Source organism: Galeopterus variegatus, unplaced genomic scaffold (genome assembly GCF_000696425.1).
Source record: "Galeopterus variegatus unplaced genomic scaffold, G_variegatus-3.0.2 Scaffold14797, whole genome shotgun sequence".
In the NCBI taxonomy this organism is placed as follows: Eukaryota; Metazoa; Chordata; class Mammalia; order Dermoptera; family Cynocephalidae; genus Galeopterus; species Galeopterus variegatus.
This window is the reverse complement of record NW_007740908.1, coordinates 202-14,923: the sequence shown is the minus strand read 5'-3', so window position 1 is coordinate 14,923 and position 14,722 is coordinate 202. Positions and strand designations below refer to the sequence as shown.

At 56.9% G+C, this 14,722-nt stretch overlaps 1 protein-coding gene across 1 annotated transcript; it reads left to right on the top strand.

Moving 5' to 3' along the window:
* The first annotated feature begins 365 nt into the window (after positions 1 to 365).
* On the top strand, positions 366 to 14,432 carry LOC103582068 (transcription factor HIVEP3-like). The gene is made up of 4 exons (XM_008563755.1): positions 366 to 561; positions 6,866 to 6,952; positions 11,360 to 12,273; positions 13,376 to 14,432. The coding sequence occupies exons 1-4, from the start codon at positions 366 to 368 to the stop codon at positions 14,189 to 14,191; spliced, it is 2,013 nt and encodes a 670-aa protein (XP_008561977.1). The 3' UTR covers positions 14,192 to 14,432.
* The last annotated feature ends 290 nt before the right edge of the window (positions 14,433 to 14,722 follow it).

The window sequence follows — 14,722 nt, the reverse complement described above, 5'->3', positions numbered from 1 at the left end:
GTAAATGGTAGCTGCTAGAGCTGCTGCTCTTATAATTTCTTTACTCTCTGTTTCTCTGGTGGCCTATGGTGGCTGTTCTTTGTGGCCAAATCCGTTGCTGGGGCTGGCTCTGGGAACCTGAGGCTTCATACCCCCTGCAGGAAGCACCAGCATCTGCTGCCTCTGGAGGAGGAAAGAAGGTGCACCCCCCTGTCCAAGGTCCCTGGTGGATCCCAGGGCGACTCGGTCCAACCACCCCCGTGGCCCTGTCTGGTTCCGCGTCCTCCACTCCCAGAGTCCGCCACGGGCTGGATGAGCTAGGAAGCGCGTGCATCTTCTGAGGTGGGGACCTGCCTCTTCTCCTCCTTTTTTTTTTCTCCTTTACTATGACGCCTGTCGCTCATAGGTACAAATCAAACGAAGAGTATGTATATGTGCGAGGCCGCGGCCGAGGGAAATATGTTTGTGAGGAGTGTGGAATTCGCTGCAAGAAGCCCAGCATGCTGAAGAAACACATCCGCACCCACACTGACGTCCGGCCCTATGTGTGCAAGCACTGTCACTTTGCTTTTAAAACCAAAGGTAAGAGACAGTCAGCTGGGGCACTGCCCCTGCCCAGTGCAGGGAACTCCCCTCTGGGAGCCCCAGCACAGAGCTCAGGGGCCCAGACCTCTTTGCCAGGGGCTGGTGCACCCTTCTTCCTGGGTTCCCACCCCACTTGGCACCCAGTGGCAGAGCAGCCAGCTCCAGACGGGGCAGTGGCACCCCATGGCTGCCCACAGCCATCCTCCTGGATCCCGCACACAGCCCCCACCTCAACCCTCCTGGAGACACTGTTGCCCACAGCTCCTGGTTTTGTATTTTCTCTCATCACCCCTTCCTTCTGCATGTCTCCTTAGCCGTTTATCCACTGATCTGATGGACCCCAGCATCCACACTTGTCACTGCCACTCTTGCGTTTGGAAATCCATTCCACTCCGAGCCACTTAACACACTCGCATTCTCACTTCTCATGCCAGAGTTCACCCCTGCCTCCACCCCGCCTTCCCACTGCCACCGTGTCCCTACTCTGCCCAGTTTCTCTGCAGCTCTACAGCACAGGGCCCTGCTCCCCCAAACTCCTGCCCCCGGCTACACCCCGCATCAGGGTCAGGATGGGCTCTGCAGTCGCCTGTGGTGGCAGGGACGGCCATTGAGGGCTTGCATCCTAGAGGGCTGTGGTGGATGACGATGGTGGCCCGGCCTGCTGCAGTGACCCAGCACCCTGATGTGGGCAAGAGAGCTAGTCCCTGCGATCGTGAGCCAGCTCTTCTGTAGGACAGCTGGGGAGGGCCCTTGAAGCTTGCTCATTGCTTCTTGGTAGCTGAGCAGACTGAACGGCTCGAAGGGAGGCCCAGGGATCTCGGCACCCCCAGAGGCTTCAGCCTCTTTTGCTTTGGAGATTCTTGGGTCAGGGTTTGGACATAAGGGTCCTGCCTTCTCCTTGGAGCCAGTTGGGGGCCACCATGCTGACCCCACAGGAACCACGTGGTTTTTCATGGGACAAAACTTGAGGGCAGACTTTGGCTTTGCCACTGGTGGACCTTCCTTCAGTTGGTAAAGCTGCTCGCAGTGAGAGAGGCTGGGCAGCCGTCTTGGCAGGGGCACAGCGAGGTCCTCTGGCCTTCCTCACTTCCTCCGTCCCCCCACTGCCTGGCCTCTCCCATTCTCTCTGTACCAGGTCAGGGGGCAATTTATCACATCCCCTAGCTCAGCAGCCTCCTCTTCTACTGTGTTCCTGCTTCTGGCCTCCTGACCCTTAACCAACCCCCGCCCTCCTCTGTCCTCTCACCATCATCCTCCAGTCGAGCTCAAATTTTCCTACTAAGATTTTGGTTTGGACGGAGGTGCCCACCCTCCCACTTGCTTCCCTTGATCCTCTTCTCTCTTAGTGTCTCATAAACAATGTCCCAAAGGGTGCCCAGAGAGGACAGATAGGCCCGGAGCCCCCACTCTCCCCTTTGATAGGAGCCCTGCCATATCCAGGGAAGCTCAGCCCAGAACACATCGGCCCTGGACATGGAGTCCGTCCCCTGCACGTCCCCTCCAATCCCACTTCCTCTGGCCTTAGGCAGCCAGTTGGCATTTTATGGAAGAAGGAGATGGGAATGATTGACAGACAATTTAAGTAACAGTCTTTGACTCCAAGAGTCACAAACTTCTTGTCCAAGCCCCCTTGAGCTGAAGACAGTGAGTCCCAGAAAACAGAAGTGCTCTTCCTGAGAGAGCTCATGGGCATCACCCCATCGTCTTCCTCTGTGTGCTTGAGCAGTCCTCTCCCCTCTCTGGATGGCTAAAGCTGCAATCAGATGGCCTCCACGGTGGGTGACACCTGCTGCCCCTATGCCCAGTGTTTGTGCAGGGCACCTCACTGTTCCATCTTCAGCGTGGAGAGCCTCGACAGACTCCCAGCCCAGGGCCATCAGAGCACACCTGTGCCCAGGACACAGCCCTGGGATGCCCACTCCCTCGGGGAGCCATCACTCTGCCATATGGGACCGGAAAAATCCATCCCGCTGAGTTCTCAGCCCAGGCAGTCTCCCCAAGGGGCCGCCACTCGATTCCCTGTGCCTTGCCCATTTTGCCAAGTCTGAAAGAGGTCTGAGTCCCCAGCAGGAAACTCCACTTTCCAGGAGGTGCCTTTGTTGGAAACCAAGCCATGCCTGTCTGCAGTCCCTTCCTGAGTCTCTCTGAGCCAGTACAGAGCCCTTGGATGGTCCAGAGTGTGTAGTCTGAGCAGAGGGGCAATAGACCCTCCAAACTTGCAGGGTGTGGAGTGTCCCCTGGGGGAAGCCACCCCCTGCTGCCCTGAAGGCCAGGCCTGTAAGGCTTCACTCTCAACTCATGATCAGGGAGTATGCTGAGCTCTTCCTCAGATGCTCACAGGGGCTTCCCAAGACAAAAACCTTCCAGAGCCAAAGCAGGGAGCAGATCTGAAACGGTGGAATCTCAAACTCTGTGACTAGCAGAGCAGGGGCCGGTGGGGGTGGTGGCCGACGGAAGCAGAGAAATCTCTCCCTCTGCTCTCTCTGCACCATGGGGAGTGAGTGCAGGGGCAGACACTGATGCCTGGTCTCTCCCCTGGCCTCTCCCTGGGAGCCTGTGTCTTCCTGGAGTGCTGGACCCTGGCAGCCATCAGCTCGGGTAGCACAGGCCTCCACTCATGGGCTCTCTGCCTCCCCATCAGGCGGCCCCCACCTCCTCCCTCCCCTCCCACCCTTGGGTTCTGGCCCAAGCCAGGCTGCAAGGGGGCTGAGCTGCGCCCGTGCCCGGGAGCCCTTCCTGTCTGTCTCTGTCTGCCTGTCTGTGTCTCGTCTCTGTGTCAGACGTCCTGGCACCAGCTCAGGCCTCTGGGAGCAAGCTGAGGAGTGTGTCTGTGGGTGAGCTGGGTGAGGCCTGCGGACGCCCCGTGGAGGTCGAGGTCCCGTTTCCTTTTCTCAGATGGTACCCAGAGGCCAGCAGGAGGGCTGTGCCTGTACAGGCCCTTGCGCCGATCACCTCAGGGGACAGAGATGGCAGCTGTGGATGGGCCTCACGCCCGTCAGGCCGGCAGGGTGGGGGTGGGGCAGTTGGTCAAAGTGAACGAGCAAGGCAGAGAGAGTCACCGGCTGATGCTGCTGGCAGGGTCTGCCTCTCTTCCAGACGCCCATCACTTGCCATCGTTCGCTCTCCTCCTTTGTTCCAGGGCTGAGGGCTTCTGGTGGGAGGCTGGGATGACTGTGAGAAGCTGTGGACTCTGCTGGGCAGGCCGAGGCTCTGCCCCTTGGCAGGAAGTGGCATCCAGGCTGCACCTGCGGCTATTTGGTACACCTCCCCAATTCACAGAGGAGGAGACTGGCCCAGAGAGGGCAAGTCATGAGGGAGCCAACCAGTGCTCAGTGCTGCTCATCCAGCATCCACTCCTGCAGCCCTCAGACTCCCTAACTCCTCCCTGCACCCCCCAGGGCAGAGGCAGAGGACAGTCAGTCCTAGTGGGCTCCCTGGTACCTTCTTCTGAGAGCCCCTGCAAGGTAAAAACCATTGCACCAGAGCATCACCTTAGCATCTCTCTCCTCCACGCTCCAGCACAGTGCGTGGCACAGTCCCTGGGGGTTTCACAAAGAGTGATTGTTGTGGGGGGTGGGGGCTGCTGTCTGCCGGGCACACTCTGCTGCCACTCTGCCTGTGTTATCTCATCCGATCCTCCCAGCATCCCCACGAGGTAGGTATTACTTTACAATTGCAGAAACTGGGGCTCAGAAGGTTCAGAAACTTGCCCGAGAGCACACAGCTAGCAAGTGGCAGAGCCTGAACTCAACCCAAAGCCCCGGCTCCTGAACCATCCTGATCCATTCTGCCATTGCACGGAGCAAGCAAGGCCTCCAGAGTCCTGAGACCTGGGTCTAGACAGTGCTCTGCACTAACTAGCACTGTGACTTTGGGCCACTTGGTTCACCGTGTTAGTTAACAGGAGCCTGGCCGGCACCCAAGACGGCCAGTGATCTTGTTTAATGGTGTCATCAGCTCCTCAGCGCAGAGTTAGATTAGAAGGAGGAAAAAACCTCAGCCTGGTGGGGGTTGAAATACCTGGGCCGCAAGGTTCCTTCCAATGCTTTGCTTCTGTGGCGAGAGGGCATTTCCCACACATGGCTTTTGTATACCCATTGTATGCACAACATCGAACTCGGCTGAATAGAGACCCAGACCTTTCAAGCAGAACATGTGTAATAACCAGATGATGTAACAACCAGAATGATCAGTGTTGATAGTCCTCTGTGGCCTGTGGTAGTCAGGGGAGGGTGGGCCTGGTTCCAGAACCTCAGGACGGTTGGCACTCTGATTCATGGAAGACCCCGGCTGCTTTCCCCACCTCCTGACAGTTCTGCTCAGGCTTTGTCTGCTCATGACAGTGAGGGCAGAAGTCCACAAGGTTGGAAAGGGACAAGAGGACCCTGGGAGTTATGGTTCTGCTCCCCCAGTGGCCATGAGTAGAACATCCAGGTTTCTGTCCAATTATAGAAGGAAAACCCCAGTTGGGAAGGATCAAGTCAGGGATCAGTGCCAAGGGGAGGTGAGGAGAGGAAGCAGTTCTGCCCTCATCCCTGCTGCCCTTGACTTGCAGACTTCAGGGAATCCTGGCTCAAGGTTCCCAGATAACCTCTCAGCAAAACCTCAAGTTTCCTTAAAATTCTCAGAATGATTCAGAAGCACCCTTTGGTTCATCCATGGGCTCTCTCTCCCTGTTCACCCATTCATCCATCTATCCTCCAACTGATTCATTTTTCCCACCCTCTCATCTAATAGTCCTCCTATTAATTTATCTTCCATTTATGAGCTCATCCCATCTGTTTCTCCCATTCTCGCATTTGTCCTCCCCTCCATTCATCCTTCCATCCAGCTTCCCATTCTTTTATCTTCCTGTGTGTCTGACCTTCCATACACTGACATGTGCATGCTTCCAGCCAGCCATCCCATCAGCCATTCCCCCATTCATCCACGTCTCCGTCCTCCATGTTTATTGACCTGTCCATCTTTCCATTTATTTTTCATCTATTCATCTGTCCCCCATGTGTCTATTGATCTGCTTATATACTCATCCAGTGTCCCATCCACCTATCTGTCCTCTTCCCGTTCTCCCTTCTCTCTACATTTTCTCTATCCACTTATCCATCCATCCGTCCACCGATCTTTCTATGTGTCTATTCCAGGGGACTTACCTCTTTCCATCCTTCTCTCCTCCATCCATCCATTCATAGATTTATCAATGCATAAGATTAATGAGACAGAGAACTCAGGGAAATTATGATTTAGTAGGTGGATGACCATATGGAAACACAGCAATCCCTAGAGCAACAGTGAGCACATCACAGTTTGGGAGTGACCCCAGGGCCCAGAGGAGCATCCTGAGGCATCTGGCCTGCATTCTCCTGGGGCAGGCTGCGAGCGCTGTCCTCTCCTCCCCAGAACACTCCTGTTTACAGGGCTTTGCAGCCTGTGAAATGCTGTCACACGTGGGGGAGATTTGAAGTGGTTGGTACTGTCCTCCTGGATCCACAAAGCTGCTGCCCCTGCTCATCAGCCTGTGGGGCTGGACCTACAACTTGGGGCAGAGTCAGTCTCCCCTCCGAAGGCCTTGTAGGCACAGAGCAGGGCAGAGCCTTGCTCGGGCCTTCCTTGAACCACTCTGGTCCTGTGTCTATACTGCACATTGGCCTGGGGAATCTGGGGCCCAAGATGGGGACTTCTCTAAAGAAGCCAGGCTTGTGGCTCCCAGGTCCCTGGCCAGTTGACTTCCCTACTCTTACTCCTGTCCTCTCTCCATTCCCAATATTAACTTTGCCCTGTTTCCTCTTCCCAGACCCTAAGATTCTGCCCTGCGTGCTGCCTAGAAGTGTCCTCAGCTGGAAGGGCATGCTCAGTACCTATCCCCCCCACCCCACCCCCGTGTAGGTTAAGCCCCCCATGTCATCCCAGCACTTGAGATGACTAATAATCCTGTCTGATGAGTGTCACCAGCCCCTGGGCCCAGACTGAAATCAGAAGCAGGAAAAACCTATTGCACTTGAGTAATTTCTTTTTTGTTTTCTTTTTTAACCAGCATCTCACTTCCTCATTATACCCTTTGTCCCTCACAGCCCCACACCTACCCCACCCCAGCTCCTGTGTACCACCTTGAACAGCAGCTGTGGCTGCACATCTTGGCCTGAGCACGGGAACAGAGGGATGCCCCAGTCCCTGCTCAGCCCCTGCAGCTGTCAGGGCCTCGACTGGTCTGAGAAACCATGGCCTGCCAGCCTTCACAAGCCCCAGGCCCACCCTAGCCCCCTGCCCTACAGCCAAGCCTGAGTCTGTTCTGCTTTCTTTCCAGGGAATCTGACTAAGCACATGAAGTCGAAGGCCCACAGCAAAAAGTGCCAAGAGACCGGGGTGCTGGAGGAGCTGGAAGCCGAAGAAGGTAACAAATTGCCACCCTCCTTCCTCCTTCTCCCCTCCTCCCCATTTCCTTGTCCTCCACCTTTCGCCCTTTGTCCTCCCTCTCCTTTCTGTCCGCCTCTCCCCTGATCCCCCTTCTCCTTTCTTTCCCTCCCTTGCCCTCCCCTCCAGTTTTCCCACCAACCGGGAGACAAAGGTTAAATTCACAGGATGCCCGACCCCACTCCCCACAGTGCTGATAGCACCTGCTGTGCAGCTGCAGCATTGTGCACCGTGGTTTCCCATGCAGGTGGAGTGCCTGGCACCCCACGGTGCTCGATGTGTGTTTACTGAATAAATGAACATAGTAACTCTAGCCAACATTGACTGAGCAGCCACTACGTGTCAGGCATGTTCTAAATGCATGCCCTGAATTATCTCAGCAAAGCGTCACAATGACTCTGTGGGGCACATACTCTGAGAAGCTCCACACGCACATGATGCCTGCGCACTCTGCCATGGACCTGACACATGGGCCTTTCAGAGCTGGGAGGGTTTCAAGAAAGCCAAATCCAGCCCTGACAGCCCCCCAGCCCCATCCCACCACCATGCCCAACCATGGTCCTCCATCACCAAGAGGTGTGTGAGAGCTCATCTCTGAGAAGACAAAGGGAGGGGTACAATGAGCCCAAGGCAGTGGATCCGGCTGGCACTGTCCAGCCACAGCATCCAAAGGAGGCCAGAGGAGCTCTGGCAGAGGGGCTGGGCAGGCCCCCAGCAGTGGGAGGCTGGAGACATTCCTCCAGCACTGGCGAACCTTCAACCACAGATTCCCTGAAATCAGTGGCAGGAGTTAGTGAGACAAAGAGGTGTGCACATGCACGTGTGTGTATCTTGTTCCGTTTTTGTTTTTCTGATTTGGGGATGTATTTGCAGTCTTACAAAACAGTTAAGTCATATTTCCTTTTAGGTGAAATAAATCACCTTTATAGAACTTGGGGCTGTTCCCCCAAAAACTAAAATTTGGGGTTACAATGCTCGTCAAGAACGCCCATCAGGTCATTTACAGATGTTGTCTCATAGAGTCCTCATAACAGCTGGTAGAAGCTTGTGTTGCCCCATTTTAAGTCGAGGAAAGTAAAACCAGACAGGTCAAGGCAGTTGTCCAAAGTCACACAAAGAACACCGGCTCCACACACGCCATTGCCGGAGCCAAACCCACAGCCCTCCCCAGGTGGTCCCTGCCCTCCTCCCAGCCTCATTTTCCCAATGGGGCAAACAAGGAAGATCGTACCCACTTTTTATGAGGATGAAATCCGTGCATTCATTCCAGGAGTAGTTAATGAGCACCAGCTCCGTTCTGGGTTCTGTTCCAGCTGCTGGAGATTCCGCAGTGAGTAAAACACAGCTCCTGTCCTCAGGAAGCCTACATTCCAGAGGGGGGTCCGGGCAATGAGCAAATGTGGAATGGAGCAGGGCGAGGAGGAGGAAGCAAAAAGTAAAAGGCCGAGGAGCCAAGAGAGGGGTTGGGACGCGTGCGGAGGCCGTTCTGTCGGACAAGGTGGCGTGAGCAGGGACCCTGGATGCAGCCGAAGGTCCGGAAGTCAGACAGGGTCTGGGAAGGGCCCTCCCGCAGAGGGAGCAGCAGGTGTGGAGTCCCTGAGGGCCACAGGGTTGGCCCGCGTGGCTGCAGAGGGTCCAAGAGGGCCGGGCCGTGAAGGTCAGGGGGCGGACTGGGCTGCCCCGGGTGTGCGGGGACGTCCACCGACGCGGGACTCTGGCTGTGTGCGGGAGCGGCCGGCAGGGGGCGCAGGGGAGGCGGTGAGCCAGGCCAGGCGCAGGTTGGCGCGGACCGGGTGGGCTCCGTCGGAGCCGGTAGGATTCGGGGGTACATTTTGGAGGTAGAGCCCGTCGGTTTTGCTGACACATCGTGTGGGGAGAGGGGAGGCAGGAGGGGAAAAGGAGCCAAAGACAATTCCGAGCTTTATGGCCTAGGAGAATATAAGGCTGGAGTTGCCACCTCCCACGATGAGGCACGTTCAAGGAGCAGCACCAGAGTTCGTGTCCGCTGGACACGAAGCGGCGACACGCGGGGACCGGTGGTGATGCGCATCCGCCCCGCTGGCGATGAGGCTGGGCGCCAGCGCCCCCGTGTGGCGTATGCCGGCGGTGGCTGCTGTGCGCTTCACTCCGTCTCCTTACGCGGTCGCGGACCCCCGAGCGGCGGGCGGGTGGGGCTTGTTGAGCGTCGGTCTGGAACCAAGCAGTGACGCGGCAGCTCCACGAGGGGCGTTGGGAATGGGCCGAGCAGGCAGGGGCGTCCCTTAGCGCCCTGCAGGAACCCAGAGGCGGAGGGCCTGGCGTGCGCTGGGTAGGTGCCAAGGACAGGCCACAGCCCACCCTGCTGGCCATCAGGAGGTGCTGGTCCTGATTCTGCCTCACCAGTAGCACTACCCCTCCGACCTCCATCTGCAGAAAGCTCACAGTGCTGGCCACAGCTACCTGCCTGCTGTGATGGGGGGCGGGGGTAGCGCGAGATGGTCATAGCTGCGGTTCATGGAGTGCTTACTATGTGCCAGACCCTCACAAGCCTCACAGCAGCTCGTGAGGTGGCTTTATTACTCTTACCCCCACTTTACAGATGAGGAGACCGAACAGAGAAAGTAACTGATCCAACATCACACAGCAAAGAGGTGGTGCTGCTAAGATTCAAACCCAGACCGTTTCCTGCTCCTCCACACATAAAATCATTTTCCACCTGTCAACATAATAATACAAGGGTTGTAAACTTTAGTTCTGACTCAGCCACCAGCCGGTTGGATGATCTTGGACAAGCCTTTGTCCCCTCTGTGCCTGGATTTCACCATAGGTATATGAGGGGCGGGGCTAGGTGAACTCCAGGTAGGCCCCTGCCACAGTCCTAGGCAAGGGCAGTGAATGACCACCCCCATCCCTAGCCCCATCGCTACTCCCATCCCACCCCCCCATGCCCCTCCAGTCTTTCGTCATTGTGCTGACAGCTACCAGCAGACCCGGCCCTCAGCCTCCCTTTGCCTGCCACCCATCCCAGGTCCACCCCGTAGTTTTTGACCTACATCCTATTGGATGCCCACTTTTGTCCATTTTGAGTATCCTACTGCTGCGTGTTGAGTTACTTGGGAGCCCTAATACAGAACTTGCTGGCCACAGGGCAGCTGGACATGGTGGAGACCCAAGCCTGGTTGCACCAGCAACCTGGGTCAGCTTCTGTATCCAGCTCTCCTGGCCAGTAGTGGGTGCAGTACTGGCATGTGTGAGTGATGAAGCTGGCTGGCTCAGCCCACCTGTCACCAGCCTCACTCTGCCGGCCAAAAACATTGGTCATGACAGTCTAGTGATGGGCCAGCAGGACCCAAACCCTCCAGGGCCCAACAGGTGGGCCCAACATTAGTGGAGCTCTCCCCAGCATCCAGATTGCTCCCCAATTCAGAAATGCTCAAACTAGACTCCTGACATGTTAGAGGTGACCTGGAGGGGGGGGCCGCCACACAAGAAACCAGACCAGAAGGCTGGTATTCCAAAGCCCCATTTCCCCCAGCTGGGAGCAAGATGGGCTTCAAAGGGGCAGTGGCTCCTCTGGACAAGAGCATGGCTGGGAGGGGGCCCTGTTCTGCAGGCTCAGGCCAGCTTAGCCAAGCCACCCACAGAGGCCAGAGTCTGCCACTTGCCGGCAGCAGTTGAGGTCGCTTTTATTACTATCACTTCCATTTTACAGATGAGGAAACTGAACACAGAGAGACACATCTGGTCAGGTGATAGATGTGTGTTTAGATTGACCATGGTTCTGTGCTGCTAGACCAGCCGGCAGGCCTGCTGTGTCCTAGAATAATAGATTTCATCTTTACTATAGTAACAGTGACTATAATTATTTGAGCCCTCGCTATGTGCCAGGCCTGTACTTACTTGTCTTAGCAAAACCTGTGAGGTGAGACTATTGCATTCATTTGACAAAAGGGGACACTGAGGCACAGCAACATAACTCGTTCATGGTGAAGCCTGCACTGAGATCCTAATGAAAAAAACAAAACCTGTCTCACTTGCTATGGTTCAATCCCAACCCTACTACTACGGTCCTTGGGCAAGTGACTTCATCTCTGTTACCTCAGTTTCCTTGTCTGTAGCACGAAGATAAAAATAGTACTGACTTCACAGGATGCTTTGAGGATTACATGAATTAATATACCTAAAGCCCTTCAAACTGAACCTTGCACATTGTAGACACAAGGTAATAATTGTTCACTGTTGTTATTTACAAAGTGTTCTCCTGTCTGTAATGTCCCATTGTGACATTGCCTGGCTATTATGTCCAGTTGGCAGATGAAGAAATTGGGGATTAGGGAGGAGTAGCCGTGGGGCCAGCGCAGCCCCAGGGCCCGGCTGTGACCTTGAGTTTCCTGTGTTCACCCGTCAGGAACCAGTGACGACCTGTTCCAGGACTCAGAAGGGCGAGAGGGCTCGGAGGCTGTGGAGGAGCACCAGTTTTCAGACCTGGAGGACTCGGACTCAGACTCGGACCTGGACGAGGATGAGGAGGAGGATGAGGAGGAGAGTCAGGACGAGCTGTCCAGACCATCCTCAGAGGCGCCCCCAACCTGCCCACCAGCCACGCTGCAGGCAGACTCCTCACCTGCTCCGGGCCCTCAGCCCCCAGATGCCACCTCCAGCAGCGAGGCCACACGAGGAAGCTCCATCTCCGAAGCTGAGCTCTTGACAGCCAGCAGTTGCTCCACGTCTAGCCAGAGCATCCTGGGCCTCCCCCGGCTGGGACTGGCCCCTTCAGACCCTGTGGAGAAGGACATGAGCTCAGCCCTGAGCTCCGAGGCCGTGTCCCCAAGAAGGCCGTGGTCCCCAAGCAAAGAAGCAGGCAGCCGCCCGCCACTCGCCCGCAAACACTCACTAACCAAAAACGACTCGTCTCCCCAGCGATGTTCACCGGCCCAAGAACCACAGGCCTCAGCCCCGAGCCCGCCTGGCCCCCACATGGGCCCTCTGCCTTGTGGGTCTCCAAGACTTGAGCTGTCACCTCTCACCCCCCGCCCCCTGGGAAGAGAACTGCCTCCTCGAGCACATCTGCCCCCTGCATTCAAGGGCACCACAGACCCAGGCCCCACCAGACACTCGCCCACCAGGAGACGATCCCCAAGTCAGGCCGAGTCACCGCCACGGTCAGTGCTGCCAGGGAAGTGGGCCTTGGCTGGGCCAGGCAGCCCCTCCCCGGGCGAGCATGGCCCAGGCTTGGGGCTGGCCCCGCGGGTTCTCTTCCCGCCCGCGCCTCTACCTCACAAGCTTCTCAGCAGAAGCCCCGAGACCTGCGCCTCCATGTGGGTGAGTTCCTGCCCCCGTGGGGGCGGGGCCACTTCTCCCCTATGGGGGGAGGGGGTTCCAAGTTCACACCTTCTGAGGTTTCACACCTGGAGCTAAAGGGCTCCGCCAGTTCAGTAGTTGCTGATGATGTAGCGAACATTTACCATGCTGAGCACCTTAAACACACTGGTTGGTTGAACTTTATCTTAGCCTCAGAAGCAACAGAGCAGGACTCTGGAGTTCATGGGTTCTGGGCTCTACCACTTGCCGATGGTGTGGCCTTGAACGTGGGTGTAAATACTTGTCCTATTCCCTGCCCGCCCCATCCCTACCCATTCTTTGAGCAGATGGCAGAGTGTAACCAAAATCACCACCATCTCCACCATCCCTGCCACCACACCCTCAGAGACAGCACCCCCATCTCCATCCCTGTCAAACCACCACCACCGTCCCTGGTGCTGGTGCCATTTCTGCCATCAGTGCACCCCAACACGCCATTGATACCGCCCCACCAGCTTGATCAGTGTTGTCACTTCATTAGCACATCACCGCCCCCCCCACCACGACCACCATGACTCCCACCGTCCACAACACCATCATTGTCAACTGACCTTTACCTTCCAATACCTTTTCTGTCCCCGTGTTGTCACGACCCAATACCGTCACTCCTGGAGGAGCACTGATCTAGGAATCTCTCCTTGATTTTTAATTTTGTGGTCACATTAAAGTTCCTGGTGGTGGGAGAAGGTCAAGAGCCTTGGGTGGGGAATCACGTCCAAGGTGAGGTTGGGTCAAGACCATTTTAGGAACAGGAGAGACAGCAGAACCAAGATGGAGGGCCAGGTTCATGTGTGACGACAGGACCCCACCTTGCTCAGGCACCCCTCTCCTCCAAAGACTGATGTGCTGGCCAGAAGCAGGGAGGCCACGGGTCACCATAGGGCTGGAGGTGGCCCATTCCAGAGAGGGCAGCCAGCACCGGGGGGCGCCGTGGGCAGGGAGTCAGGAACTCAGCCAGGACTTGCTCTGTGATCTAGACCTCACCTGTCCGTGGCCTGGCCTCGGTTCTGCATATGCCCGGCATGTAACCCTCACCTTACCCTCTCTTGTTTTCTGACCCCAGCAGAAGGCCGAGTCCCGAAGTCCCTCCTGCTCGCCTGGCTCTGCTCATCCTCTCTCCTCCCGACCTTTCTCCGCCCCTCATGACTTCCATGGCCACACCCCGGCCCGGACAGAGGAGAACATCTTCAGCCACCTGCCTCTGCACTCCCAGCACCTGACCCGCACCCCGTGTCCCTTGATTCCCATCGGTGGGATCCAGATGGTGCAGGCCCGGCCAGGGGCCCATCCCACTTTGCTGCCAGGGCCCACCTCAGCTTGGGTCAGTGGCTTCTCAGGGGGTGGCAGCGACCTGACAGGGGCCCGGGAGGCCCAGGAGAGAGGCCGCTGGAGTCCCACTGAGAGCTCATCAGCCTCCGTGTCACCCGTGGCTAAGGTCTCCAAGTTCACACTCTCCTCGGAGCTGGAGGGCAGGGACTACCCCAAGGAGAGGGAGAGGACGGGCGGAGGCCTGGGCAGACCTCCGGAATGGGAGCCCTGTGGGGCCGAGGTGCCTGCAGAGTCTGCGCCCATGCACAGCCCCTGCACCCCATCCGAGGCCTTGCCCCGGCCGCCCCAGGGCCACCAGCCAGCGCAGTCCTGGAGCTCCCACTTGGAGTCACCACACATGCTGGCCAACCCCGAAGCCTCTGCCACCCCGCCACTGGACCGCAGCAGCTCTGTGGGCTGCCTGGCAGAGGCCTCCACTCGCTTCCCAGTCCGGAGGAGGAACCTCTCTGGGGAACCCAGGACCAGGCAGGGCTCCCCTGAGCCCTCGGGAAGTGGGGAGCCCAGGGCGCCTCCACACCAGCCCAAGGACAGGGGCCCGCCGAGCACTTAGCCTCTCTCCGACCGCTTCAGCATCTGGCTTCCAGTGTTCGGCAACAGACGTTTCCAGCCAACTTCCTCGAATCATCTTGCCCTCATGGGCTCCCTCTCCATCTGTCCATCTGTCCAAGCAGCTTCTGCTCAGTGCCATCTGTTCTATCTCCCCATGTATGCAGTTACCTGTGCCTTTTTCTATACCCTTCGTTGCTTGAAAAGGAACAAACAAATCACACACATACATAAAAAAAAAAAAAAAAAACCCATGAGGAGTTTGAGGCTGTGAATAGTTTGTGCTTTTTGGAGAAAGGCTGTAGGGGGAGGCTCCCTACCCTCTGCCTCTGCAATTGGCAGCCCCACACCCACCCCCCCCACGGCTGGCAAGGGGCAACCACTTGCTGAGGGAAAGGGGAGGCACTGAGAGAGAAAAAAAAAGGAGAAACTTTAAAAAATATATAATTAAACATAAAAGCAAGCACTCCTATGTACAGATGTTTATGGTTCCTATTTATTGCCGCTTTACCCCACACTGCTAGTGGCCGCCACT

Coding starts and splice junctions, on each gene's coding strand:
- LOC103582068 (XM_008563755.1), top strand. CDS start 366: ATGACGCCTGTCGCTCATAGGTACAAATCAAACGAAGAGTATGTATAT. Junction 562..6,865: donor CTTTGCTTTTAAAACCAAAG/GTAAGAGACAGT, acceptor CTTTCTTTCCAG/GGAATCTGACTAAGCACATG. Junction 6,953..11,359: donor GGAGCTGGAAGCCGAAGAAG/GTAACAAATTGC, acceptor TTCACCCGTCAG/GAACCAGTGACGACCTGTTC.